The 27773-nt window shown below is 38.2% G+C and overlaps 1 protein-coding gene across 5 annotated transcripts in view; it reads right to left on the bottom strand.

Moving 5' to 3' along the window:
• The window catches only part of cdk12 (cyclin dependent kinase 12), a 49612-nt gene that overhangs the window by 2265 nt on the left and 19574 nt on the right, over positions 1–27773 (bottom strand). For 3 of the 5 annotated variants that reach the window (XR_014608345.1, XR_014608346.1, XR_014608347.1), the window contains 14 exons: positions 21826–22026; positions 19537–19676; positions 19115–19285; positions 18491–18680; positions 17692–17748; positions 17432–17533; positions 17262–17339; positions 17062–17178; positions 16220–16351; positions 14466–14686; positions 12388–12792; positions 1009–2077; positions 606–747; positions 225–269 (listed from right to left, as the gene is read on the bottom strand). Coding sequence is in view for 2 of the 5 variants with exons in the window: in XM_084130017.1 (XP_083986143.1) it covers positions 1863–2077; positions 12388–12792; positions 14466–14686; positions 16220–16351; positions 17062–17178; positions 17262–17339; positions 17432–17533; positions 17692–17748; positions 18491–18680; positions 19115–19285; positions 19537–19676; positions 21826–22026 (2029 nt within the window). In the remaining 3 variants the exon portion in view is untranslated. Of the gene's footprint in view, positions 1–224; positions 270–605; positions 748–835; positions 2078–11808; positions 12793–14465; positions 14687–16219; positions 16352–17061; positions 17179–17261; positions 17340–17431; positions 17534–17691; positions 17749–18490; positions 18681–19114; positions 19286–19536; positions 19677–21825; positions 22027–27773 lie in introns of those variants that run through there. The other 2 variants (XM_084130017.1, XM_084130018.1) reach the window with 2 other exon arrangements.

Raw genomic sequence — 27773 nt, 5'->3', positions numbered from 1 at the left:
TGACTGTTCATTTAAGAGTTGAAATTTACTTGGAGCACCAAAATTAGTGACTAAAAACGAGTGAAACTGCTACAACATTTCAGACATATAAACACTTAAACATGAACAGAAGCTTCAAATGGATTCGCTTTATTTCTTCTACAATAAAAAGCATTTATAACAAACTTTGAATAAAATAAAGTTTTGAAATATATAATTATATTTACTGAGGCATTTCTATTTACCTTTTGAAGCTGTTTAATACGATCACAATCCATAATGTTCTCCGTCTTTAAAAAAAAAATAAAAAAAAATAAAAAAAAATAACTCACCACAAAATTTTGATCTGGCTCAGTTCAGTGTTTCAGTCAATTCAAATTTAAAATAAATTTCAAAGCTTTGCCCTCAATATTTTCGGACTAAATAATTAAAAACCAAAAAACTACATGTTACATATATACCTTGCTCTCCTACTTAATTTCTTCCCCAAATCCTGAAGTCAAAAAGTCAAAAAATTCAGTATGAATTCTAATGGCCATTTCAGCAGCTGTGGATCACTCAGACTGAGCTTGTTTTTTTAATGCCACATTCTGCAGATGGTTTAACACTCAAATTTTCTCACTCACATATTTATGCATCTGTCAGCATTAGCTCACAGATGCAATCTGACAAGTGCACGTCTCGACCTTCCTAAATCCCCGCGACCATTTGAGCCATGCACTTAATGCCAGAGTCCTAAATCTCCATTTGGCATCCATGGGAAACAGCCTGAAAGAACAGGAAAATAACCTTTTTGATTAAAACAAACTCCTTACATTTAACTTTGAAATAAAATAAATGGTTTTACTCTTTTAGTGCATTAGGTCAAAGTAAAAATTGTTACTTTATTATAAAATACTCAACAGTAAACAGGTTAGATTTACCTCTAACTTTTATTCATTAAAGTATTTTTATTTACCTTTATAGCTGTTAGATTTACACAGAAACTACAAAAACTTGCAAAAGAAAAAAGCAATTCTTAAAACTTACCTTAAATTTTCCTTTCGCTGTGCTTCAAACCATGTCTTATGGCAAGTATTATGACAGCATGTTTTGCATGAGCTTGCACTTCAGAAATGTACATAATGTAATAGTACAAGTGAACGACAACACTGGCATGCATACATTTATAACACATTTACATAAAATGTAGCAGGCACATTTTACTCAGCCACATTTTTCATTTATTATCATTTTACAACATGTACATTTGGCGGTGTCAAATCAAAATGGCAATTCTGCTGCTAAAATTGTATTCAGTTCAGTGTCTTTCTGAAGATGCCTTTGATAAACAAACTTTACTCAACCATGTGGTCCTGACGACAATATTTGGATAAGGACACACGCTTTCCCCCACCAAAAACCGAAATAAAAACATGTCTTTTGCACAAGCTTATATGAAGAGTTGAAAACTAAGGCCTCACTCAAGTACTGTGAATTACTTCTCCTAGTTCTCCTTCTGCCTTTGTACTGAATCGGAAAGAATGAAGTAGCACAAGCCGGATCGAATCCCTTGCTTCATATATCAGCACTAAAGGAAGAGACGTCTTTCAGGGAAAGTAGATCGATTTAGACACACTTACGCAGTCCTAAAGGAAACCACACATGGCTAAAACTCACAGACTGTTGCAGTCAGAGACGTGCGAAAAGACGGCCCTCAAATAATGCTGTACATCGCTGGGAGGGATGAACATCATCCATTCGCATTCAAGAACAGTTCCTTTAACATTCACTTTTTCCTTTAACGGAAGAAAGAAACACATTAATGAGTAGTAAACGGGTAAAGCACATTGAGTAAAAAAAAAAAATGACAACAACCAAAAGATAAAGTTCAGAGCAACGTTTCAGGAAGGGCCAGCGGCTCCTCCCAGGGTGTACCGCAGGTCTTGGTCCTGGGTGAACTGAGTTTCCGTAGCAGCGGCGGGCGAGGGGGCTGGCGGGGGGGTGGCGCTCAGAGGAGAGGAGGGAGCACGTCTGCTGTCCGAGGCCTGATGGGAGATGAGCTGGAGAAGGGTCGCCGCTACGTCTGAAGTAACACCGTGAGCGTGTTTTGCAGCATCTGTGCAGGACAAAAAGACAGACACAAGACACTATTATGGTCAATCAACGAATTCACAGCATTTCAAGCACAGACACATGAGCTACAGCAACAAGTAAATATTAATACTACTATTAAGCAATACATAATATTAGTAAATCGTAAACCTTAAAAAGTAAGCATGACTAAAATTTGAGGCAAGTAATTACAAACTTATTTTTAAGTTTAACTCTAATATTAAGTAGAACTTTAGACTTTGAACTACACAAGAGTGTTAAAGGCAGGGTAGGTGATTTGTTCCAGAAACATTTTTTGTTATGCTGGTTGAAAGTCTCTTCACATCCTAATAGCAATCACTAAGTGGTCTAAATTAATGTATTTGTATATATCTCGTCTGTCGAAGGCGTAGGACCATACAATGTTCGTCTAATCATTGCATTAGGTCAGAATCTAATGATACGATGTCCTACCTGCCTGTCAACGTATGTATTTCCATATTTCCGCACCCTGCTCGCGCAGACATCACACATCATCAGCGTGTTTTATGACAGACGTCAGTCACTGAGCGCCACAACAGAAACTGCAGCCACCTTTTACAGTTCCTCCTGAACCAAAACAACCAGCTAATGCCTCGTTTCCACTGAGCAGTACGGTACGGTACGGGACAGTACGGTACGGTTCGGGTCTGTTAACCATGATCTGGCTAGCGTTCCCACTGCCAACAGTACCCTTACTTGATAGGCGTGGTGTTTCGATCGACGTCATTTTCGCGCGAAGAAGAACATAGTAAACTATAATGGATGACATGCAGCAGATCTTGTTCTTGCTCCTCGACATGTTTGTCACAAGAAGACAAGCGCCGACATTAGGCTTTTTCTCAATATCAAGTACGCAAAGTCTGTACTTGCCATGTGCGACTCCTACATGCAAATGGTACAGCGCGTTTTTAAAAGCGTCACTCAGCTCGCTCTGCTACTCCGGTTATCTCTGTTACTCTGTATGTACATTTTAAAGCAACAATAAAACGAAATCTGTTATAAAACACCACTCTGCCTCTTTTCGTTTCATTTAAATAAATTAAACATTATAGGGACACAAATGTGGTTCATGCGCAACGCATATTGATTATTCACTGCACGTTATACGTTATTCTATTTATAACAAAACGAAATTTAAAACACAACCCTAACGTTACCTCTTTTCGTTTAAATAAAAAAAATTAAACATATTCCAGGCAATATATGCGTTTGTACAAATGTTGCAATAAACATCAGTGATAATCTTGTAAAAAAAAAAAATGACAAGAAACCATATTTCTTTTTGTAAAATTTCAGTTTTATCAATAATAGCCTATATAAAAGTTTAAGTAAAAGGTACAAGAAGCTATACAATAAGAAATAAAGCAAACAATAGGGCTTGGGCGTCGTGACGTCATACTTGGCGTGGCGGCCATGTTGATGGCCTCGCGAATGTAAACATACAGCAAGTCGAACGAGGAGAAGCAGAGTTGGGAGAAAGAAAAAAGATGTTAAAATCCCGAAAAAGATGTGGAATTTACGGGGATACGTTAAATAGGGAAGCCAGGGACCAGTATGTGGACAAAATCGGCAAAAAAAAGTGTAGTTAGTAGCTGTCAACCCTCCCGTTTTTTCCGGGTTTCTCACGTATTTGAGCTCTTTTCCCGCTATAGTATTTTCCTATAAAATATCCCGAAAAATTACAATTTCAACATTCATCTTTCTGTTGCTATCCCTCTGCAAAACTGCAGCATTAACTAAGCGAGTTGTGAAGCTAGGTCTAACGTGACTTTGCTTACAGATTGGAGTGAAATCATGCTCTCACAACAACCACGCTGTTATCTTAAAAAGGCCAATATCACGCTAAGGTTGCCTTCAAGTAAGCAAAACTATGCTTTGAAAACATCTGTTTTTCTGGAAGGGCAAGGGGTAGCAACAGAACAACAGTACAGAGACTGACAGGTCCGATGGAAGGGCTAACATTAATGTTATGATAGTAAGTTATTAAAATACGGGATATTTTACAGGAAAATTTGTCCACATAACTTACTGGTCCCTGGTTTCCCTATTTAACGTATCCCCGTAAATTCCACATCCTTTTCGGGATTTTCACATATTTTTTCTTTCTCCCAACTCTGCTTCTCCTCGTTCGACTTGCTGTATGTTTACATTCGCGAGGCCATCAACATGGCCGCCACGCCAAGTATGACGTCACGACGCCCAAGCCCTATTCAGTCAAATATCCAAATGCAGCGCTCTAGTCTAACATTACAAGTAAAGTTAAATACAAATAGCCTATAACGTTAATATGAAACTAAACTTCCCCTCAGCCAAAACGATTGACAGGGAACTCATTATATATTCACGAGACCAAAGATCGCCCGTTAGGTCTACACAAGACGAAATATCTCATGTTTAACCACTACCGTCGGAGTCAGCGTCTTAGCGACGAACGTCAGAAGACTAGCCGAGGAAAGGCTCATCCAGCCAGGAAACATGAGCGCCGAGCGCCCGCTGACCGCATGGATCTCACAACCGGGGAAAAAAAAAATCATCTTTATAAATAAACCACAGATTTGAGCTTTAAACAACTACATTCTCGCCTGAAAAACTCTTAAAATTACATTTCGTGATACAGTAACAGTAGTATTATATTAAACTGTATATTAAAAAATGGCGCTTCTTATGTTGTCATTCCCCTTGTAGCACGCGCAAGTGACGATTCTCTGTCAACCAATCAACGTCCCGCAGTGAGTCTAGCTCCACCTTTTAGTACCGTTCCACTGTGCTAGGTACCCCAATGGAAGGGTACCTAAAAAGTGGTACGGTACGGTTCGGCATTTTGGTACCATTCACAACTTTTGATAGTGGAAACGCAAATAAATGCGTACCGTTCCGTACCGTACCGTACTGCTCAGTGGAAACGAGGCATAATGCTGCGTTCACACCGTAACTACCGTAATTTGTAAGAGATGGAAACCCATGACGTTATACTTGGAGCGGTTCGCGACTCGAATTTACACATTTCAATGGCTGCACTATCAACCCTGAAATTAATCTGCAGCAGTCAGGTGGTACAGATCAGAGCTCTTTAATTTATGTTCATTATTATTGTAATGTTATGTTTTGAGGTAGTTTAATGCCATTTCTCGTGACACTTTTGGTTTGCTCCCTGCTGTGTGTGTTCATGTGTTTAAGGAAGCGTGGCTTTGGAGACGCTCTGAAGGGAGGGTGGGATCTTACGCTCTCAAAGCTAGCGGCTCCTAAAATTGCCTACCCTACCTTTAATTACACTTAACTTGAAATATTGAGTAAGCAAAATCATACAATTTCATTAAGTGATAAACAACTTAAGATTATTAATATAAAACTATTCATTTTTAAAAGGACTAAAATGTACTGCCGTGGACAAAAGTGTTGGCAGTGACAAATTTTGTTTCAAAGTTTGCTGCTTTAGTTGTTGTGGTGTTGTTTCACACGGTTTTGTCGTGCAGAGTGATCAGATGCATTCCAAAACATGCTGTCAATCATTTAAAACAATTAACCAAACGTACATCTTTCTGTAATTACTCGCACCTAACATTTAAGTTTTCAATATTTTTTTTATATTGTAATAATTTCACATTTAATATAAATTGAGTAAACACTAAACATAAAAACAAATGATTCATTTTTATTAAAGCAACAAAAGTGATTTAGTCAAGAGCAATGAGTGGTTTTCTCTTTTTCTTTTGTTCTTTGATTAACATTAATGACAGACAGCAGCAGGTGTATTAGGCTGCTGTCACTTTAAGACCTGACCTGAAGCAGCTTTCTGTGTGAATGAGATCGACAGACGCGTGCTAGTAACGCACTGATTTTGTGTCTTTTTGCACTTGAATGATTTAAAATAATTTGCATGAATAAGAGCTTGATATAAAGTAACACTAGCTAAAGGATGATGCAGTGTTAAAGGGTTAGTTCACCCAAAAATTTAATTCTGTCATTAATTACTCACCCTCATGTTGTTCCAAACCCGTAAGACTTTCGTTCATCTTTGGTACACAAATAAAGATCTTTTTGATGAAATCTGAGAGATTTCTATCCCTCCATTGAAAGCTAATAGTAAAACTAATCCGTATGAATTGAGCGGTTTAGTCCAAATATTCTATATGTGAATAAAAGTAAATTCAGTCTGTTCATCGTATAAAGCGATCGAGTCTCTTCAGAAAAATTTGGACTAAACCGCTCAATTCTTATGGATTAGTTTTACAATCTTTATGAACTTTTTGAAGCGTTAAAGTGTCATTTGCGTAGCTGAAAGATCTTCATTTGTGTTTCTGAAGATGAATGAAAGTCTTACAGGGTTGGAACGACATGAGGATGAGTAATTAATGACAAATTTCATTTTTGGGTGAACTAACCCTTTAATTGCCTTAAAAAAAAATGCGTTAAACAAACAAATTATCGAATGTGTTAATGTTAATTTTGACAGCCTTGAATTTAAATAATTGCAAAAAACTTCATTGCCCAAATTTGACTTTTTTCCCCCACGTTATCAGCACATGGGAAATGTGAACAAGTACTAGTCAGGTGACTTCACTCTATCATACTGACTGGATTATAAGAGCAGACTGATTGCTATCAAAGGAGGGAAGAAGTGCTTCGTATCGTGTTCTTGTGTTAGCAGTTGTTGCCTCCAAAGATGTGCAGATGTGCAGCGATCAATACTTTGCATCAAAATGGCCTCACTTGTAAAGAAATTGCTGCAAAGAATATTGCATCTAAAGTATAATTTACTGGATCAAGAACTTCAAGGACAGAGGTTCAACTGCAGAAGGCTTCAGGACATCCCAGAGTGTCTAGCAAGCGCCAGGACCGTCTCCTGTGCTGCTCAATATTGGCAGCACATGATGCGAGTACATCTGCACACACAGTGAGGCCCAGACTTTTGGAAAACGGCCTGGTGTCAAGAAGGGAAGCAAGGAAGCCACTTCTCTCCAAGGAAAACATCAAGGACAGACTGAAATTCTGCAGGAAGTACAAGGATTGGGCAGCTCAAGACTGGTGCAAAGGTATTTTCTCTGAAGCTCGCTTACGACTGTTTGGGATATCTGGGAAATTGATTTTCCAGAGGAGAAATGGTGAACGCTACCATGAGTCCTGTGTCGTGCCAACAGTGAAGCATCCTGAGGACATTCTGTGGGGTTGTGTGGGGTTGCTTTTCATCCAAAGTGAACTCTCTCACAATTCTGCCCTAAACACTGCCACGAATAGAGAATGGTATCAAAACGCCCTGCAAGAGCAACTTCTTCCAACGACCCAGGAGAAATTTGGTGATGATCCGTGCATTTCCAGCATGATGGAGCACCATGTCACAAGGCAAGAGTGATAATGAAGTGGCTCGGATATCATTACATTGAAATTTTGGATCCGTGGCCAGGCAACTCTCCGTATTAATCCCATAAAGAACCTGTGGTCAGTCCTCAAAAGGCGAGTGGACAAGCAGAAGTCCACAAATTGTGAAAATAAGGCAAGAATGGATCAGCATCTGTCAGGATTTGGCCCAGAAGCTGATATCCAGCATACCAGAGAGAATTGAACAGGTTATGAAGAAGCCTCAATGCTGTAAATCTCTACTCTTTGCATATTTTGAATGTTTCCGCCAGTTTAAAACATATAAAATGCGTATCACTGTTTTCCATTGTACCATAGAAACGTGAACAAATTATCTAAAAATAATGAAGCAGCAAACTTTGCAAAACAAAATTTGTCACTGCCAATACTTTTGGCCACGGCTGTACTTAAAAACAAACAAATAAATAAAAAAATCGTAGAATTCTAATTCTGGAGCATTATTAAACGCATATCAAACTATGAATCTGCATGGAGGAATTATTTTTCACTCACAAGCAAATATCAGCTTTATTTCCTCTTAGCACATTTTATTTTATGTAATTCTGTTAAATATGTGCAGCATTTGAAAGTATTTTAAATCTTTATGGTTAAGTTTCTAAAGTAATTCTGTTAAATATCTGCAACATTTGAAAGTATTTTTAATCTTTATGGTTAAATTTATAAAGTAATTCTGTTAAATATGTGCAACATTTTAAAGTTTTTGAAAATATTTTAAATCTTTATGGTCAAATTTAAAGTGTACAGATGTAACCTTTTATTTAATACATTTTAAATGTTATTTTAATAAGTATATAATTAGTAATATTAATAGTAAATAATAACAGTAAAATCAGGATAGTAATTTAGCTGCGTTATAGTTGTTATATAGTGTTATAATTGGTGTTCAAAGATTAATACAGCATTGTGTGACTGTTCACCGGATTATACTTCTAATGCTTCAGTTGTTTTTCCTTTATTTACTGTAAACTTAATACAGGGAGTGTGATGTCTGCGTCAAGTTTAAATGGATGTAATTTGCTTTTATTAGTCAGTAAGGCATTCATGATTTATCATCCCTGAGTAAAGTCGAGTTTTGATCTGCATCTCTTTCAATGACCTCCAGCTGAGTTAAGAAATGCACTAATATGATGAGCAAACACCCACGTCTGTATGGCTAAAATGATTTTTATAAGCAGTTGGACTGTCTCTAAGCTAATAGAGAAGTCATCCTAAAATGAATCCATGCTTGACAATGAGGCAGTCCTGCAGGAGATGTGGGATAAACCTCCTCCACACTGCTTTTCAATAAGCGCATTGACCTACAGTCACTGAAAGTGGTTTTTAAAACTAAATTTAAAAAATACACTACAAATGTTTGATGATTTTGCCTAATAATAATAATAATAATAATGATAAATCTTGCATCATATTTAAATATCTCTAATGATGATGATACTAATAGTACATTCACAACAGGAATGGTGGAACTTCATTTGCAGCACTGTCCGAAACTTGAATGGTCAGATTGCATATTTCTTTTGTTTTTCCTTGTGGATTTGTTTATGGGACATCTACGCGTCTTATTCACGAACTTTCAAAATTCATTCATATTTTGGTTATGAAACCACTACTGTATTAATAGCCTTATTATAATCCATACATTTCAAATGTTAAATAAGATTCTGATCTAACAAACGTCTCGGTTTTAAGGAAAGTGGGAAAGGTTTTTAATTTTATTCTAATTTTAGACTTTGCTTTTGCTATTTAGGAGTGTAATTATATAGAATTTAGTTGTCTTTGACTTAAAAGGGATAGTTCACCCTGAAATGAAAATTAAGTCATCACTCACCCTCAAGTTGTTCCAAACCTGTATGAGTTTCTCTCTTCTGCTGAACACACACACACAAATATTTGAAAGAATGTCGGTAATTAAACAGTTGACGTTAAGAAGTCAATGGCTACAGTCAACTGTCTGGTTACCAACATTATTCAAAATATCTTCTTTTCTGTGTCTGTGTTCAATAGAGGAATGAAACTCATACAGGTTTGGAACAACTTGAGGGAAAGTGATGACTTCATTTTTTATTTATGGGTGAACTATCCCTTAAGTATTTAGAACTGGCTGACTCCAGACAGTGACGCTTTTTAGTTTTTAAACATCCAAGTTGTTAATCTAAATGATTAAGGGGCCATCACTATATATTTGTGACGTTTTTAATAAGGCTATTTGCTGGCTATGACAAAAATATTAAATTAATATTACTATTAAAAAACAATTAGATAGCTGAGCGATGTCAGTGTCATCCATAAATTCAAACAAAAAAAACAACACATGCACCTGCAAATCTGACCAGTGTAGTTAATCTCAGCAAACTTTATTCACAAACTAAAAAAAGGCAATTGTTTATGCCCAGCCCTGGAGAAATCTGTGCTCCAATACGACTCTGAATTAACCAAATCCTAGACACCTGAAATAAATTTGTTTGGTCAAGGCGAGAGAAGAAACGGTCTATAAAATCGCGATAGGAGAGTTTAAATCTATAGATGCATGACATATGGGTTTGTGGAAGTTAATTAGCTTATGCAAAATGCCCTTTTACACCAAGAAATACTAAAATGTAATTTATTAAAACTGGGTGTGCATGTGATATTGTAGTTTGTCTAAATATTATTATTACAAACTATGTCATGCTACATGTGTTCCCTCTGCACCAGTGAGCATTAAGTTCACATACACACAATAACTACAACAGTTTGGAGACTTTCATCAATGTGCTGGAGAGATATGACACAGAAACTAAACTAAAATTTAAACAAAAGTCCCAAAACAATGCTCCTTCTCCATAAAAGAAAACAGGATTGATAAGGGTGAGGACAAAATATGCAGTATAGCTATAATTTATTTGACACTCACAATAAGGCTTTTATTACAGTGTGTATTCCTGTGTGTTCACAGATTAAAACCCAAAGACCATGTGATAGAGGAAGAGGGCAGAGACAAAAGAAAACGACCAATGAGGAACTGAGAGTGAAGACAAAAAGCGTGTGAGCTGGAGGGTTTCATTTGGCAGGATAAGGTCAGCTGATCTTAATTAGACTTCATGAACCGGCAAAAGCAACATCTCTATGAGAACCAGTAGCATTCACAAATGGATGCATCTTATAAAAATGTGCCAAGAATATGTTCGCTTCATATTTCACCCAAATAATCAATTCATTACATTTTGCATGAAATAAGTCTATTTTTACAAGATTTATTGCATGTGATGACATCATAATAAAATCAAATAAATTGAATTTAAATAGCTATAAAAATAAATAAAGCTAAGCACATTTTCTGCCTCTCATTACCGTAACGTGTCTTGACGTTTCACTTTCTTTTTGTCATTTCCATTTTCCTCAATGGAGACACTCTGTAAAATGTAATGAAAATGTTTTTTAAATGAACAAATTTAAGGTGATACAACAAATGCTATTGTGATGTATAAACTACTGTAATACTACAACAAATTAAATATATATATATATATATATATATATATATATATATATATATATATATATATATATATATATATATATATATATATATATATATATATATTAGAGCTGTCAAATTAATTTATCACGATTTATCTCATCTAACATAAGTTTGTTTACATAATATATGTGTGTACATATATACACATATATAGATACATGTATATAATGTGTATATACAGTAGATATTCACACATACTGACATATATTATATAAATATATACACAAACATTATGTAAACAAACTTTTATGTTAGATGCGATTAATCGATTTGATTTTTATATATATATATATATATATATATATAGTATAAATCAATATAATTATATATTTAATTTCTTATACTTTATTTTTATAAAATATATAAGATATTTTAATTTTATTTTGTATAATTTTTAATGTATATTTTGTTTTATTATATTTGTTATGAAATGTTTTTATTTTATTATAATTTTTATCATATATAATAAATTGCATTACTGCATTACAGTATTGAGAATATTTTCTTTCTATTACAGTAATTCAAATTAATTGTCATTAAAATAATGTCTCAATGCACACACACAAAAAAAAACCCCTCAGGGTCCTAATTATTTTAAATATTTTCTTACTGCAAAATATAAATGTTCAATCTTAGGGTGAAATATGACACAGGCAAGTTCTTGACAGGATGTTAAGATTCACCCAACCGTGCTAAACCAATTCAGTATGAGGGGCATGAAGATGCGTGAAAGTCAGCGGTCGAAAATGTTACTTCGCTTCCTCCGGTTAAGTGTCGTTTTCTGAGTGTACTAAAACAGAGACACATAAGTAGAGGTGTGTCCAAAACGGCTCTTTATTTCAGGACTGTTTAATCTGGATTTAAAAGAGTGACAGAATTTAACGCAAACACTGTAACCATCTCTCAAGGACTCTCAGTGTGTGCCAATAGATGAGGAGCTCCCACATTGCCTGAGAGCATAAGGTCCGCTGGGCACTGACGCAGTGTGTGTGAGTGAATGAATGACACGCAGACGGTGCTCTGGGGATTTTGCTCCTATGAAAATAAACCTAAATACTGCAAGACTGTAAAACTCAAGAGGAAGTTCACGAAAACAGAAAATAAACATCTGGATTTTCAAAAAAGCATGACAATTTATTTCTCTATTCGTTAGCTTGCAGTCTTCCAACTAATTAAATGTTTCCCCCTTTGTAAGATTTTAGGAAGAAAACAACAACAACAAAAAAAAAGAAAAAAAGAGACATCTCTGCAAGAAAAGCGTAGCGTTTCTTTGATGCGGGTGGGTCCCACATAACCAGCACGCTATTGAGACATTCCACGCCACGTCTTTTTAGCTGTGGCCAATCACAGCATTCGACTACTCAGGCCCCGCCCCCATAAACTTAACTAACACTTGCCCTCGCGATCGCCGCTCATGACAGAAGCGGAGCCGGCCCGCGCCGTGCCCTCGTCCGACCGCACTCCGTTGCTTTCGTCTGCCCGCTCCGCCCCTGGCGCCGGGGCCTTTATCAGCTGCTCTAACAGGAGCGCGAGCAGCCCGGTCTGGTCTTCCTGCGGGACTTGTGACTGCTGCGGGACACTAGAGGACTGGATTAGGGTGGAGAGCTGGCTGAGCAGTTCGAGCTGCTGTGCGGCGTCAGGTTCAGGGGTGCGGGACAGCACTGATGTAGAGGCTTCAGAGGAGGTGCTGCGGAGATACTCCGCCATCTGCGGGATGGTCAGATTGTCTGTTTGGCCCTGGAGCAGGTTCAGCAGCACCGCCAGCTCAGTCTGGTTCAACTGCTCCGCTGCGGCTCCCAGACCTGTGCATAGAAACACTTACATTTGATTGCCATTTACGGAAAACAGAATGTTCTTCGCCTTTCCATTTACATATCGCAGTATTCAGCTAATTGGGCCTGCACAGTTTTGAAGCAATGAGAAAGCTGTGGAGAGAGTATTATTCCAAAAACATCAGAAAAGGATATTGAACCTGTCCCGAATAGACACTTTCACACTTCCGGATTCTCAGAAGCAGAAGTCGTCATAGTTAGGTGAACTTCTATAGTGGTGAAGGGAAACTACAAAAAACTGGTGAAGGGAAACTACCCCAATAGCAAAAGAAAAGCTGTTGATTTATAAACATTCACGCAGTTTTCTGTAATTTATTGTCAAGGTAATAAAGCAAAGTATAATCTTAAATGTTAATGTTAAATTTAACTGCAATTATAATGGAATTATAAAAAACTGATGACTGAGGAGAGTCATCACAGTCTGTGAAAAGGGTCCAGGCTTTTATTTAAAAAAAATGAAGACACAACACTGACTGCAACAATAAAACTGCGACCTATAAGCAATCATCACTTCTTTCAGAGGCGAGAGATTGCCTGGGAGCCGATCATTACAGAGGCAAAGTAGTAAAGGCTCTGTTTACACCTGGTATTAAGATGCGTTTTGGTCGATCGGATCACAAGTGAACGATGCTAAATGCAGGTGTAAATGGGGTCTAAAACATTTTGAGCTTGTCCACTTTCGACCACTTCCAGAAATAGTCGAAAACACATTCGACCGGATTGCTTTCGTAGTGTAAATGTGGTCGAATGTGTTTGAACAGCCACAAAAGACGCCTACTCTAATGCGTAAACATTACAGGAAGCGCGCTAGCCTGACGGGATTTAAACTTTGTCGGCTAGAGACCCAAATTTAGTTTGAAGACGAAAAATGTACCAAGCACAATGTTTTCTCACCATTCCAGATTTCTAACACACACACTCACAGCGTTCGGCTGGTCTTGCCACTGTCAGATTAGAAACTAAAGCTGCTGTTCTCTGTACGTTTTTCCATTGTCTCCGGGCGTGATCCTATGTAAATTACGCAAACCCATAAATTTCCCTGCCCATAGACTCCCTCCCCTTGAAGAAATCAGGACAGAAGTGGTTGAAAGTGGACAAAAGAGACAGATTAAAACACCAAGTGTAAATGGGTATGCGTCTCTCTAGTCTACTTGTGATCCAATCGAACAAAACGCATCTTAATACCTGGTGTAAACAGGCCCTAAAAGGGTTAGTAAGAGGGTGTAAAATCCATTATGACTATTCTGGTTCAAGAAATCTTCATAATTCATCCTGAAAAATCCCCCCCCAGCTCTGCATATTTTGTATAACACACCTGATTCAGATCATCAGCTCATTAGGTGAGAGCTCCATGAACTCAACTGACTGTGTCAGAATAGAGAGACATACGAAATGTGCAGATCGGTAAATCCTCAGGACCAGAACTGAAAACCACTGAAATATGCAGATGAGGGCAAGCTCCTCTATTAAGCCGTATTCACCTTAGAAAACACCTAATTTTGTCGTGCATGATCATGTCGGGTTGAAGTTTAAAGCTGGTCACTCTGTCCCGCTACCTACCTGAGTAGTTCAGCTCCTCTAACTACCTGCCTGTATTTCTCATGTGAAGAGAACACAAAGGTTCCTGTCAACTCATGGCCCACCTTCCAGCTCAGTGGCTGTGATGTTTGCCGGAGCAGGATGGGCCGATGGGGGCGGTGGTGGGGGTGGGCTCGGTGGCGGGCGGCTGTTCTCCCCTGCGGAAGCTCCTGCGGGTTCCTTTCGGGTAACTTTGGCAACAGGGATATCCTCAGACACTCCGCTTTGCCTCTGCCTCCGCCGCTTCTTGCTCCAGAGCTCATGACAGTCTTGCCAATGAGGCAAACTAAAAGAAAGGTCACAATTACAAAACAGTTAGGAATGTGTAATTACAAGTACAAACAGCCGGTCATTATTCCACTGATAAGACTTATATTAAATAGCCTAAGAACATTTAATTGCAGCAGTATTTAAAAAAAAATAAGCTCTTTTAATGGCGTCTGTGTGACCTCACTACTCAATCTATGAATGTAGTGTCATTAAAGGGATGATTCAACCAAAACTGAAAAAAATAAAAATAAAATCTTAACACAAGGGAAGAATGTTTGCAACCAAACAATGATCACTTGCAACAGTGATTTCCATAGCATCGAGAAAAAAATATATAAATACTATGGAAGTCAATGGTGCCTCACAACTGTTTGGTTATAAACATTCTTCAAAATATCTTCCCTTGTGTTCAGCACAACAAAGTCATTTCTACAGGTTTGGAACAACTTACTGTGCGTTCACACCAAACGCGAATAGCGCGTCAAATTCGCGTCTACTTGGACGCTTGAAAATTGTGAATCCATTCGCGCGTCCAGAGCGAAATTGACGAAATCCGCTTCTTGTGGGCGGGGCTAGTGCTAGGCGGTTGTCTGTTTGCAAAATGGCTGATGTTGATCGAGCATTCCTCGAGAGAGTTACCGCTCTGTATTTGTTTTGGAAAGCAGAACAGCGGCATAGGGGTCATCGTCGCCGTACTTGGGTCCACCGAAACCCTCCGGTGGCGTACCCAGTTTGGCGAGTTTCACCATTTGCTCCAGGAGCTGCGCCTGGATGACGGCCGCTATCAGCGATGCTGATGACCTGTTGTCCCACATCGGAGCGAGGATCACCCTCGCCCTCACCCACATAATCTGTCATTTATTTTTGTATTGATGATAAATGAAGCCAGCCTCCAAAAGTAATTAACCTGTCCTGTGTTTTTTTTTCTTTTTCTCACACAACACTGTCCAGACACAAACTATTCTTATACACTAAAGTATATTGGTTGTCTTTACATTAGAATAATAATGTTTCATATAAATCTTGATTTAGATATGGAATAAATAGCATTCAATACAAAATGAATACGTCTCATATGTTGAAATCAAGTTTTTATGTGATAAAAGATTTACTTTGTTTTTACTTCACCACGTGACAGCAGCAAGAAGGCTCCTGATTGGTTAACGCGGCGCGAACTGACGCCAAAGTTCAGATTTTTCAACTCGGGCGTCAGATGCGAATTCACGTCAAACGCGTGAATGCACAAAAAGCACCAAATAAAATCATTCACACGTAACGCGCCAGACACGCGAATGAGGCGAATTCGCATCTACCGCGCCGCGCTAAACGCCTCATTCACGCCGCAGGACCTCCAGACACGCGTAAACGTGTCTTTGCATTGACTTAACATTGAAATCACTCGCGCCAGACGCTCTATTCGCGTTTGGTGTGAACGCACCATTAGGGTGAGAAAATGATAACATAATTTTCATTTTTGGGTGAACTGTCCTTTTAACATAACAAAATAAGATTTCAATGACATAAGATGTGGTTTTATGTGTGCACTGACTCTGGTGGCGGCATCTTGTTGGGCTCCACATCACACAGAAAGTGGCTGGCCAGGGCCTGTTCAGCAGTGCAGCGTCTCGAGGGGTCCAGCGTCAACATGTGGTCCAGCAGGTCAAGAGCAGACGTGGGCAGACTGCAAAGAAACATTTGGATTATACTTATGTAAATTATTACTGAAAAAGATAAATACATTTATGCATTTGGCAGATGTTTTTATGCAAAGAGACTTTAATATTCAGGAGCATAACAATGTCAGAAATAATCATGCACAATCAAAATAATTTTTTTAATGTATACTACCGTTCCGTTCAAAAGTTTGGGGTCGATAAGATTAATTTTTTTAAAAGAAATTAATACTTTTATTCAGCAAAGATGCATTAAATTGATCAAAAGTACTTTTGTAACATGAATGCGTTTACTACTTCAAATAAATGCTGTTCTTGTGAACTTTAAATTCATCAAAAAATCCTAATTTCTTTTTATTACATTTAAAAAAAAAAAAGAAAAGTTAAGCAGCACAACTGTTTTCAACATTGATAAGAAATGTTTCTTGAGCAGCAAATCAGCATATTAGAATGATTTCTGAAGGATCATGTGACACTGAAGACTAGAGTAATGATGCTGAAAATTCAGCTTTGATCACAGGAATAAATTACCATTTAAACTATATTTCAATAGAGAACAGTTATTTTAAATGGTAATAATATACATTACAATTTTACAGTTTTTACCGTATTTCTGATCAAATTAATGCAGCATTGGTGAGCATGAGAGGCTTCTTTCAAAAACATTAAAAACTGTCAGAGAATAATGGAAGTGTTTTAGGAAGCAGGTTAAACTTACAAGGAAAATTCCTCTCGTAAGCGTCGTCTGTACTGTTTCTTGGGTCTCATGGTATTGAAGTACGGCAGCTTAATGACGTCTGGCCAAGCAGCAGGACACGGACTACCACACAAACGACTGACCGAAACAAAAGACAACACTGGAGTGTAACGGCATTAGAGCTACACTACACGTACATTCACAGATCGTGAGCAGCATACCTGATCAGCTCAAGCTGTAGAAGCTCCTGGTTGGCCTGGAAAATTGGTTTCTTAGTGAAGAGTTCTCCCAAAATACACCTTTACACAACAAAAACAAACCATGGCATTATTACATTAACAGCAGCTGGTGTGTAAATGTAGTGAGATGGAAAACAGACAGGACATCTTACCCACAACTCCAGACATCAATGGCGGGTGAGTATCTCTCCTCCCCCAGTAGCAGCTCAGGTGGGCGGTACCACAGAGTGATCACCTTATTAGTGTATGGCCGACTGCAAACAACCATGAAGTTAGAATTATTCACCAGAGCTTTGCAGTATCAATTATGTTTACTGTTGTTGAAATCACGTGAAACTTTAAAGTTGCAGTTAAAGCTGATTAGCACAGCCTGCAGTAAGACTGAGAAATAAAAATTCTAACATAGACTTACCTTTCCTCAGAGTTATAGAGACGAGCCAAACCAAAATCTGCAAGCTTGATCTGACCACTAAAAAAAAAAAAAGCATTTATTTGAAATAGAAATCTTCTGTGACATTATAAATGTTACTGACACTTTTGATCAATTTAATGAATCCTGTATTCATTTCTTTAAAAAATAAGTAATAATACTTCTTGCTGACCCCAAACCTTTGAACAGTAGTGTAACTGAACAAAGAACATGTAAATCACTATGACACTTAGCCTAGAAATCTAGACGCACCCTAGTGGCAGCAAAATGTATTTCGCAGCCAGGGTAGTCTAGCAACTCTCCATTGACTTTCGAGCTGCAAAAACCTAAATTGGGTCAGGCCAATCACGTCGTGTATAGAGTAGGCGGGGCGGGCTTAACATAATGACGACAGAGTTGCGACGGTTCTCTGCTACTTGAAAACAAAGAATGGCGGCTGCTGGAGAGCAGTCTTTCAAATCGGCTTTGGCCGCGACTCTGGAGGACTTGGAGTTAAGTTTTTCTTTGAGTCATTCTTAAAAAAAGGAAGTTGTGTTCGTAGTTTTGCCAGCCAGATATGGCAAAAGTTGAATCTATCAACTAGCTCCGCTGTTGGGAAAACACTCTGGTTGGTTGAAGCGCTGTCCTATTGCGTGCAGAGGGAATTTGAAAGACAGCCGTTTATCCCGCCCCTCGGATTGAGCCGTGTCTATGGTGAGTTGCCAGACCCAACATCTTGATGTAGGTCTGGCTTGCCAGGCTATATGACACTATGACCATGTTTAAAAACACAGGCTAGTACCTGTTGTTTAGCAGGATATTGGAACACTTGATGTCTCTGTGTAGAAAGTTCTTCTTATGGCAATAATCTAATCCCTCCATCAGCTGACGCATGAAACTCTGCACATGCTCATGGGAGAAAGACACCAGTCCTGATTCCAGCAGCCCCATCAGGTCATGGTCCATGTACTCAAACACCAGGTAAAATGCACCTAATACACAACAAAAGCCTTAGAAAATGATATGTGCATGCAGAAAATGTTTCAGGTAAGTCTAAACGGATGGTTTTCTATCACCCATGTCTGATTAAAAACTCTTTGGCCTGGTTTCACAGACAAGGCTTAGATTAAACCAGGATTATGCCTTAGTTTAATTAGGATATATAATTAGCTTTTATAAACCTGCCTTAGAAAAAAACATCACTGATCACTGACAAAACAATGGCACTGACAAATTTTACGATATGCCAGTGCAAGTTTCTTTCAGTTAAAACAGCTCAAACGTGCATTTTAGTCTGGGACTAGGCTTAAGCCTTGTCTGTGAAACCGGGAATTGCTTATGAAACACGTCCCATGTTCACTACTAAAACTGAAAGCCAGAAAAAACATGCATAAATGTGTAAACATGCAAATGCATATAAACAGACCTTTGTCCTTTTTAAAGTCAAGTGCGTCTTGTTTATCAGTGACGATCTCTTTCATGTTGACAACGCTGCGATGGTTCAGTTGTCTCAGGATCTTGATCTCTCTGATGGCAGTGATGGGGAAACCCTCCTTTTCATTATCTAATCGAACCTTCTTCAATGCCACCAGCTCTCCTTTAGAAACCAAACAAAAACATAACAGCAGGCTTTCAGCACGTCTTCTCTTTTCAAACACTGTGACAGGAAGTGAGAGTTGATTTAGGCATTCCCGTTTAAAAGAAGCCCCACAGTGCTGGATTTTTGCCATGGCAACAATATTGGTGTAATTACTGTGAGGGCAAAGATAAGCAGAGCTTCACTAAATGATTCTGCATTTACAGTGAAGGAAACATAGCTATTAAGCAGACTACAGATAAACAACACACCTGTGTCTTTGTCTTTTGCCTTGTACACCTGACCGTAGGTTCCTTCTCCAATGATGCCGATGATGTCAAACTTATCCACGCAGCGCTTTCCCCAGTCAGTTTGAGTCTGCTTCCTCTCTCCATATCTCGGACAGCAAATCCTGCACACATTTGACAGACTCTTTAGAAAAACCTTCCCTGATCATCACTTTCTCTTATTCTGCTATTTACCAACACCTGATGAAGAATTCAAGCATCCATGACTTCAGTAATAAATATTAAGGTTCTAATTGTAAAAAATTTTTTGGTTAAAATTGCAATTTGTGATTCAAAATGCACATCAAAAAAAATTATAATAAATTGTATAATATATATATATATATATATATATATATATATATATATATATATATATATATATATATATATATATATATATATATATATATATATATACAGGGGTGATAGTAGAAAAAAATCCTGAGCCTGAACTTTTTTCCCTGGGAGGTAAGCTAAGCCAAGATATATGCCGATTAACATAATTGTCAAGTGGGATCCAGGGGTGTGCTCCCCTATGAGAACATTTTGATAAATAGTCCCTTAAATGATAGAGTCTTGTGACTTTTGTGGATATAAATGGACATCGTTCAGACATGAGATGAACAAACCCAATACAAGCCTATATTACAGTAGCAGGTTTCAGTAAGTCAAATTTAAGGCATTTTTAAGACATTTTAAGACCATAAAGATTGAAATTTAAGACCTTCGACGCATTGCCAAAAAAATATTCAAATCGAAGAATTCATTTTATTTCAGTGAATTCAGTCATTGAAAAAGCATTTATTTAATTTACAGATAAAGCAATCACATAAGTAACCTTCCACACACCCAACAACGTGTGTCAGAGAAAAGAACAGTATCATTTTTTTTTTATAGAAAATTGTACTCTGCATATTATACTGTAAAAAACACATAATTAGTTGATTTCAGTTGACCATAACTAGAGATGAAATGGCATGAACATTTCATTTCATGATTATAGTGACAAAAATTATCACGGTTATCACAGAATCCTGTTCAAAAAGTATATATGAACGGCCTGTTGGCGAGCTACCTCAAATCAGGCCACGAGCTACTGGCTACTATAATTTTTTCATCAAGTTCTACCTTTATCGACAAGTTTGGTGTCTTCCCCTGGCTTCATAAAGTTGCACTCCATGACTTTGGCTATGTTTCGTGCTGCCAGTGTGGGAAACACATTCGTAGTGTATGGGAAACACAAAACAAATTCGCACGTGACTGCTGTATCTATCTGATTGGCCAAAACCCAAGACCAGCCCCTGCCTACCCTACGCTATTACCGATTGGCTGAAGTAGGCTTACTGGTGTGGTTTAGTGAAAGCAAAGCGCCTCTCACGCGAATGCGAACCTGTTTTTTTTTTTTTTTCGCAGACACTTCTGTACGCCGGAAATCCGGCGTGGTGCCGGAGCGCTATCAGGCCTGTATATATATATATATATATTTTTTTTTCTTACTAGAGAGGTATTATTTCTCCCATTTTTTACCCAAAATAGGAAGGAGTTAGCATTATTGAGAGCTAAACAAGCCAGAGGGCGCCCTCCTGCAGAAACTCCAAATATGCCTCACAGAAGTAATATACTTACGACATTCCAGAAAATCTCTAATATGGACAAAAGCATCAAGCTATCGCTGTAGCTGAACAAAAACAAGATCAAAACGCTATAAAGACAATAAACACACGACTGCCACAATATATGGTTTATCCCAGTTCTTCAAGCCTTCTTGGGTATTTTCCTAATAATAAACTATATTTATAATGCAATGCTATTTGACATAGCCTTTATCACTGTACAGAATAATATAAAATAATATATTGTCTTCCTCATTCTATGATAAGAAGCTACATCAGCTCACAAAAGGAAGTTATTTCAAACACTCGACTGACGTTATGAACTGAGTTAAAATGAGTAAAAACTTTATGAAGACAACAGGTTTATAAATGTTATAAACTACGCTCTTCACTAACACGCTGTGCATATATTTATTTAATAAAAAAATTAAAAATAAAAATAAAATAAAAACCCACAGCCTCTGCGATTTCATAATCGCACTAAGCCAAGACGCGATTTCGGTTTAATTTCGATTAATCGTGCAGCCCTATTGCATAAGAGACTACTTTAAAAAACAAAATCTTACAGACCCCAAACTTTTGAAGGGTAGAGTAGCGGAATATTAATTTTCCCCAATCGTCCTGAGAAATGCCCTGAATGATGAACAGTGACACTTACTTTGGTCTCTTCTTGAAGGTTGGCTGCAGAAGCGGCGGGGAAGCTCGAGCAGGGGATTGTGGGGGGGAGGGGTCTCCTCCAGAAAGTACCGGAGGGAGGGGCAACTCACTGAGAAGGCGTGTCCTGCCTTCTCTTTCCTTTTCTTTCTCCTTCTCCCTGTCCTTTCGTGATGACCTATGGGAAAGACTGCTCTTCTTTGGACTGAAAAAAAGAAGAAAAAAAAAACGTAAAACGGCAGCCAAAACAATCACATTTGTCTGTTGTTATTATTTCATTCAAATAGAGCAATAAATCCCAGTAACCATAGTTACTAGGGGTGGGCGATATAAGTGTAGACACGATTAACCAGTAGAAATTTGTCAACCAGTAGAGATTTTGGACTATCGTGGTTATGCTCACGTGACATTGCTGTGCTGTGTGGTCACAAAAGCGTATCATCTGCATGTGTTTTTAAGCATTGAGGTTTAAAACCAAGTGATGGTAAACTGCTGAAACGCAATAAGCAGCGAAAGAGAACTAATTTCGCTATGCGCACACTGTATGAGAGATGCCCACACGAAGCCGCCACTCACAGAGCGCATGAATACTGAGTTATTTTTGCTGCCTAATTAGACTTGAACGGTTAAATACACGTACTTGTATCAAAATGCCTGTCTTTGCAAGCATCCTCATAAACACAGTCTTAAGTTAAATTAAACAACTGAGAAAGAAAACACATATGTAGCAGTAATGTTAATCAAACAACAAAAAAAGAAAATCTCTCAATGCTCTTGACTGACTTTTGTCTTGCTTTAATAAGAAAAAATATATATTCAATTTACACAGTGAAGATATGCAGTTTTTTTATACATGTGATTACTTTATACGATTCATGTAGGCTATTTCTTATTTCTAGTGCTTGAAGTTTTTCAGGTAGGTCTATTTATTTTATCACTGACTATTTACTTCAGTAAGATTGAGTTTTTTTATTATTTTTTTTACACAGGCTAGTCTTAGGTTTTTTGTGATATTGAAATTGGTGATAAGAATTATGAATTTTCAATGGTATAAAAAATTTGAATGATAAAAAAACCTTATTTTTAAAGCAAAAAAGTAAGAGAAAGTAGAAAGTAAGATATTAGGCTTGCTACGATAGTCGTGTTACCGGTGTTACACGGTTTTCAGTCACAACACCGGTTTCATCACTTGCCCACTGCGGCACCGCAAAAAAAAAAGCAGTATCCGTTTTTTTCTGTCACCCGCTGACTAGCGTTGTATGATCACGCTCTTATTAATGTGAATGCTTTTAAACCATTCAAGCGCAACAAGACTAAAGAGATGTAAGTCATGTAAGATGTAAGAGCGTTGTAAGTCCTGCCTATTACACACACACACACAACCCACAGAAAGATGCGCGTCAGTATCGAGTTCTCTTTGGGCTTGAACAAACCATAACACACACAAATAATGCCAAAATGTCCGTTTTGTCGAGTGTCCTCATAAGAGCAGTCTTAAATGATTTAAATAAAGTCTTAAATGAACGTAGAGATTTGTGAGAAAATGGGACGCATGTCAGATCGCGTCTCTGTCAGCAGTGGCTGGTCTTAAAGTGTCATTAATGTTAATCAAAGAACAAAGGTAAGAGAGTAAATTACTCAGACCCGGCGCCGGTAAATTATAATAACTCCACATACATGTTAAACCGTTTAAATGTTAACTCTTCGTGTGCACGCTGCTAAAAATGCATTTAACATTTAAATGCTACCTTGGAGGCTACCGATAATCTACAGTGTACTTTTTCCAGATACCAAGCTATAAATCCACCACCATTCATTGATGCTGGGAATACTATCATAGGGTGGTAGGATTTTTTTTATTTTTTTTTAAATAAAGCCAGTGGCTACGGTTACTCCTCTACTCAAGAAGCCTTCACTAGATCCTTCTGTTTTAAAAACATTTCGGCCTATCTCTGTCTTACCTTTCATTTCTAAGCTATTGGAGAAAATTGTGCTGGATCAACTCCAACACTTTTTGTCAAATAATTAAGTGTGCTTGCTGAAAGCAGCACACTTATTGTCCTTCTTAAGTTTTCTTCTTCTTATTATTATTATTCCCGGGAGATTTTGGCCAGCTCCTGCGCCTAGGCCCTTTGAGACAGAGACACCGTTCCAACTTTAAAACGTCCGGTCAGTACCGGTGTAAGTTGCTCGCGAAGATGACATCACGAGTCCATGTCGTTCGTCCGCAATATTGGATTGAACAGAAAGCGAAACTAAATTTTCACAGGTCACAAATTTGGTCCGAACTTCACAAAACTGGACGTACATGATCCTTGGACCAAGCCTCACAAAAGTTACTAGAAGGATTTTTGATTTTCGGAAGCGTTTGCCCGTCACAGCCAAACGAAATCAGCGGCGTAGTCGCCAAACAGGAAGTCGTCCATATCTCAGGAATTCCGTCACGAATCGAAACCAAACTTTGTACATGAACTCGGGACTCCAATGTGAGGATGCACAAGATCTGAATTTTTTTAATTTTTTTATTTCAGGCTAATTGACAAACCCATTTACTTATGTCTATGCAAAAGAGTTTCACCTCACACTTTTAATGTTAATGCATTTAGACAGTAGGTGGCACTGTTGTATTACATTTCACAGAGCTGCCAAGTCAGTGTATAGACTGCATTCGTTTTTACTAGGTTTGTCTTAATAAATGCAGGCCTGAATTTCGTTTTTTGCATCGGTCTAATTTAATCATCTTCATTTATTAATATATACAGATTTGTATGCATGAATTGTGCATTTCCAGTTCTCAAAACAGTTAATAAAAAATAAAAATAAAAACTTTATACAAAATACATCATGCTCTTCTTCGCTAACCGAACAAACAATTCATTGTCTGTGGCTGTGTGTGTGCGCACGGGAAATATGCTGCGCATAACAATAGAAAACAAGGAGAAATGCGCAGTCACATGCTCAAACAATCAACAACGTCGCTCTAGATGTGTAAAAACAAGTGAAAGCGCGAGCGCGCCGCTGTCTCAATTCCACAAGCACTTGCTCTCCCGTGGCGTCTGTCGTTTCTATGCAACCATGAACTGCGCTCTCCATGATGACAAGGAAGTATCAGCAAAAGATTAATTGATTTCTAGCCCTTGCATTAGCTTTACTACTAGATATATTTATGGAGATGAAAAATAATAAGGTGCCCTGTACAGCTATGATCAGCTGTTCAGCCGAGCATTCAATGTTGTTACGCTGCAAGCTGATGGTTCGTTGCTGCCGCGCTCTATCACTCGCACACCATAAACAGCAAATTGTTTTTTAATGTTTCAATTTCGTGATTAAAATGACATAATTTGGAAGTGGATAATTTCTTCAGAAACAGCTCATTATGACTCAATGTTAGAATGCTGCACCTACACTCGATAGTGTGAATAAGATCAGCGCAACGCAGACCACTGCATTGACAGCGTGAAACATATGATCTGTCTACGGCCAGGGCTCAGTGGAAGACAGAAAATGCCGGTCCAGCGCTGATTGAGGAATTAAATTCGAAAATAAAAGACAGGTTGACATCTTTTTTCTCGCATCTGTGAATTAATTTTTTAATCATTTGCTCTGAGATGAAGCTAATATATTTGTGCGGGAATTTCTCGCACTCTAAAAGCTAACCTTGCGGAAATGGTTTAAATTATGTGCAATCCCCACATTCCCGCACCAAAATTCAAGCCCTGAAATGGCAGCAGGATGTGTAACTCTAGCATATGGCGCATATGTCATATAAAGTTAGGCAAGGCCAAACAGCGTTATCCATGTTGTTGCGATTGCATCGCTAGAATAAGCTAATAGTGAAACTGATAGCGTTTTTAATTTAATTACAATATGAGGACTGACGGTAGGCTATAAAAATCAGCGTTTCTGTGTAGGTGATGACAACCATCTTGACAGCAGCAATCAAAGCATCGTTAATAACGGTGGACCTTAATTTGAGATAGTAAATTTGTTCCTAATCAAAGGGAACACTCAACCACAGAACAGCTGGGTGAGTTTTGTATTGGCTTATTGGATACAGTAAATTAAGACTGTCAACTTCTTTTCAATACTATTTCATCACCCAAAACACTCCCACTCTCTGCTGTATATTCATAACCAATTATTTCAAAACCAACAACCAAGCCACATAAACAATGCCATTGGCACTAGTCTACATTGCAGACATGTCTCTTAATGCACATGAATTTTCACCTTTTTGCACAATCCTGAAAAAGTACTATTGTTGAAATTCTCAGATCAAGCAAACTTCAACGCACCCTTATCCACTACCTGCTAACGTTAGTGCACTGCACCTGAGCAAGCACACTTTGCAGTTCCCCCGGAAATGCATTTTTCTAGTTGTGTTTATGAGGTTTTTCAATCTGGTTTTAGGTCTGCTCACAGCACTGAGTCCGCCTTCCTGAGAGTGCTAAACGATATTTATCTCTCCACTGATTCCGGAGATACTGTGGTTCTTGTTCTCTTAGATCTTTCATCAGCTTTTGATACCATTGACCACCCTACTCTTTTATCTAGACTTGAGTCTTGGGTGGGTTTAAAAGCTCCTGTTCTGAAATGGTTTCAGTCATACCTATCTGACAGAAAGTTTAGAGTAAAGATGGGTAAATTCTCCAGCTCTATGGCACCTCTGACCTGTGGCCTTCCACAGGGCTCTATTTTGGCTCCTTCTCTATTTTCTCTCTTTCATTTTTACGCGGACAACACTCAAATTTTATATTCTAATCAAGAAAAACATCCCTGCAGCGATGAATTCTCTTCTGCGATGCTTAGAGGAGGGTAAAGCATGGCTAGCCCAAAATTTCCTCTTCCTAAATGAAGACAAGACTGAGGTCACTGTTTACGGCCCAAATGAAAACTCTCAGTGCATATGTCCAGAGTTAGAGAGTCTATCGGCTTTTAAATCCCCAGGGATGCGGAACTTAGGTGTTCTTGTTGACCAGCCTTTAAAATTTGACAAACAGATCTCATCCGTAATCAGTTCCAGTTTCTACCAACTTCGTCTATTGGCTAAAATCAAAGGCTTTAGAAATGGCTGTTCAATAATTTATTACGTGTCGGCTAGATTACTGCGATTCCTTATATTGCGGTATATCAAGTTTTCAAAAAGCTCGTCTTCAGTTAGTCCAAAATGCTGCGGCCAGACTTCTACATAAGTGTCGTAAATATGACCACATCTCTCCGATTCTCAAATCTCTACACTGGCTGCCAGTTCGACAGAGAATAGATTTCAAAATTCTACTCTGTTTTTAAATCTCTTCATAACTTAGCTCCTGCCTATCTCTCTGAACTTGTTCAACCCTACACTCCTTCCAAAAGCTTAAGATCCAATGACCAGGTTCTGCTGGTAGTCCCTCGCGTTAGACTCAAGCGTAGAGGGGAGCGTGCACTTGCGGTGGCAGGGCCACGACTCTGGAACACCCGCCCCTTGAGATTAGAACGGCCCCAACTCTGTCTGTTTTCAAGTCTCTGTTAAAAACCTACCTGTTTTCTTTAGTATATTGATCTATTCTCTAATGGTTGGTTCAACTATTCTATATTTGAGTCTGATACTGTTTTGTCACTCCGGTTTTAAGTAGGGGTGTGCACGAATATTCGATCTGTAATTATTATTCGAAAAATTAAAATGCTATTTGAATTTTACTATGTTGCTTTGCTGGCCATAAATGCAGTGAATCCATGATAAATCCCATGCACTAACTCGCAGTTATAATTAAATGCACTGGGTGGCGCTGATGCACGTGTTAACAAGTTGTTTGTATTTGATCACAATGTCGTCATCTGCCTCGCAAAGTTTGGAATTACTAGTTGAAAATGATGTTCACACCGTAAACGAACCGTACCAGAGTTCGTTTGGATTCGTACCGAGACCACCTCTTCAGCTGGGTCTCGGTTCGATTGTTTGGTCCGCACCCG

The sequence above is a fragment of the Abramis brama genome (genome assembly GCF_963993115.1).
Source record: "Abramis brama genome assembly, chromosome: 12".
In the NCBI taxonomy this organism is placed as follows: Eukaryota; Metazoa; Chordata; class Actinopteri; order Cypriniformes; family Leuciscidae; genus Abramis; species Abramis brama.
The sequence above is the reverse complement of the archived record's forward strand: the minus strand, read 5'-3'. Positions and strand labels throughout refer to the sequence as shown.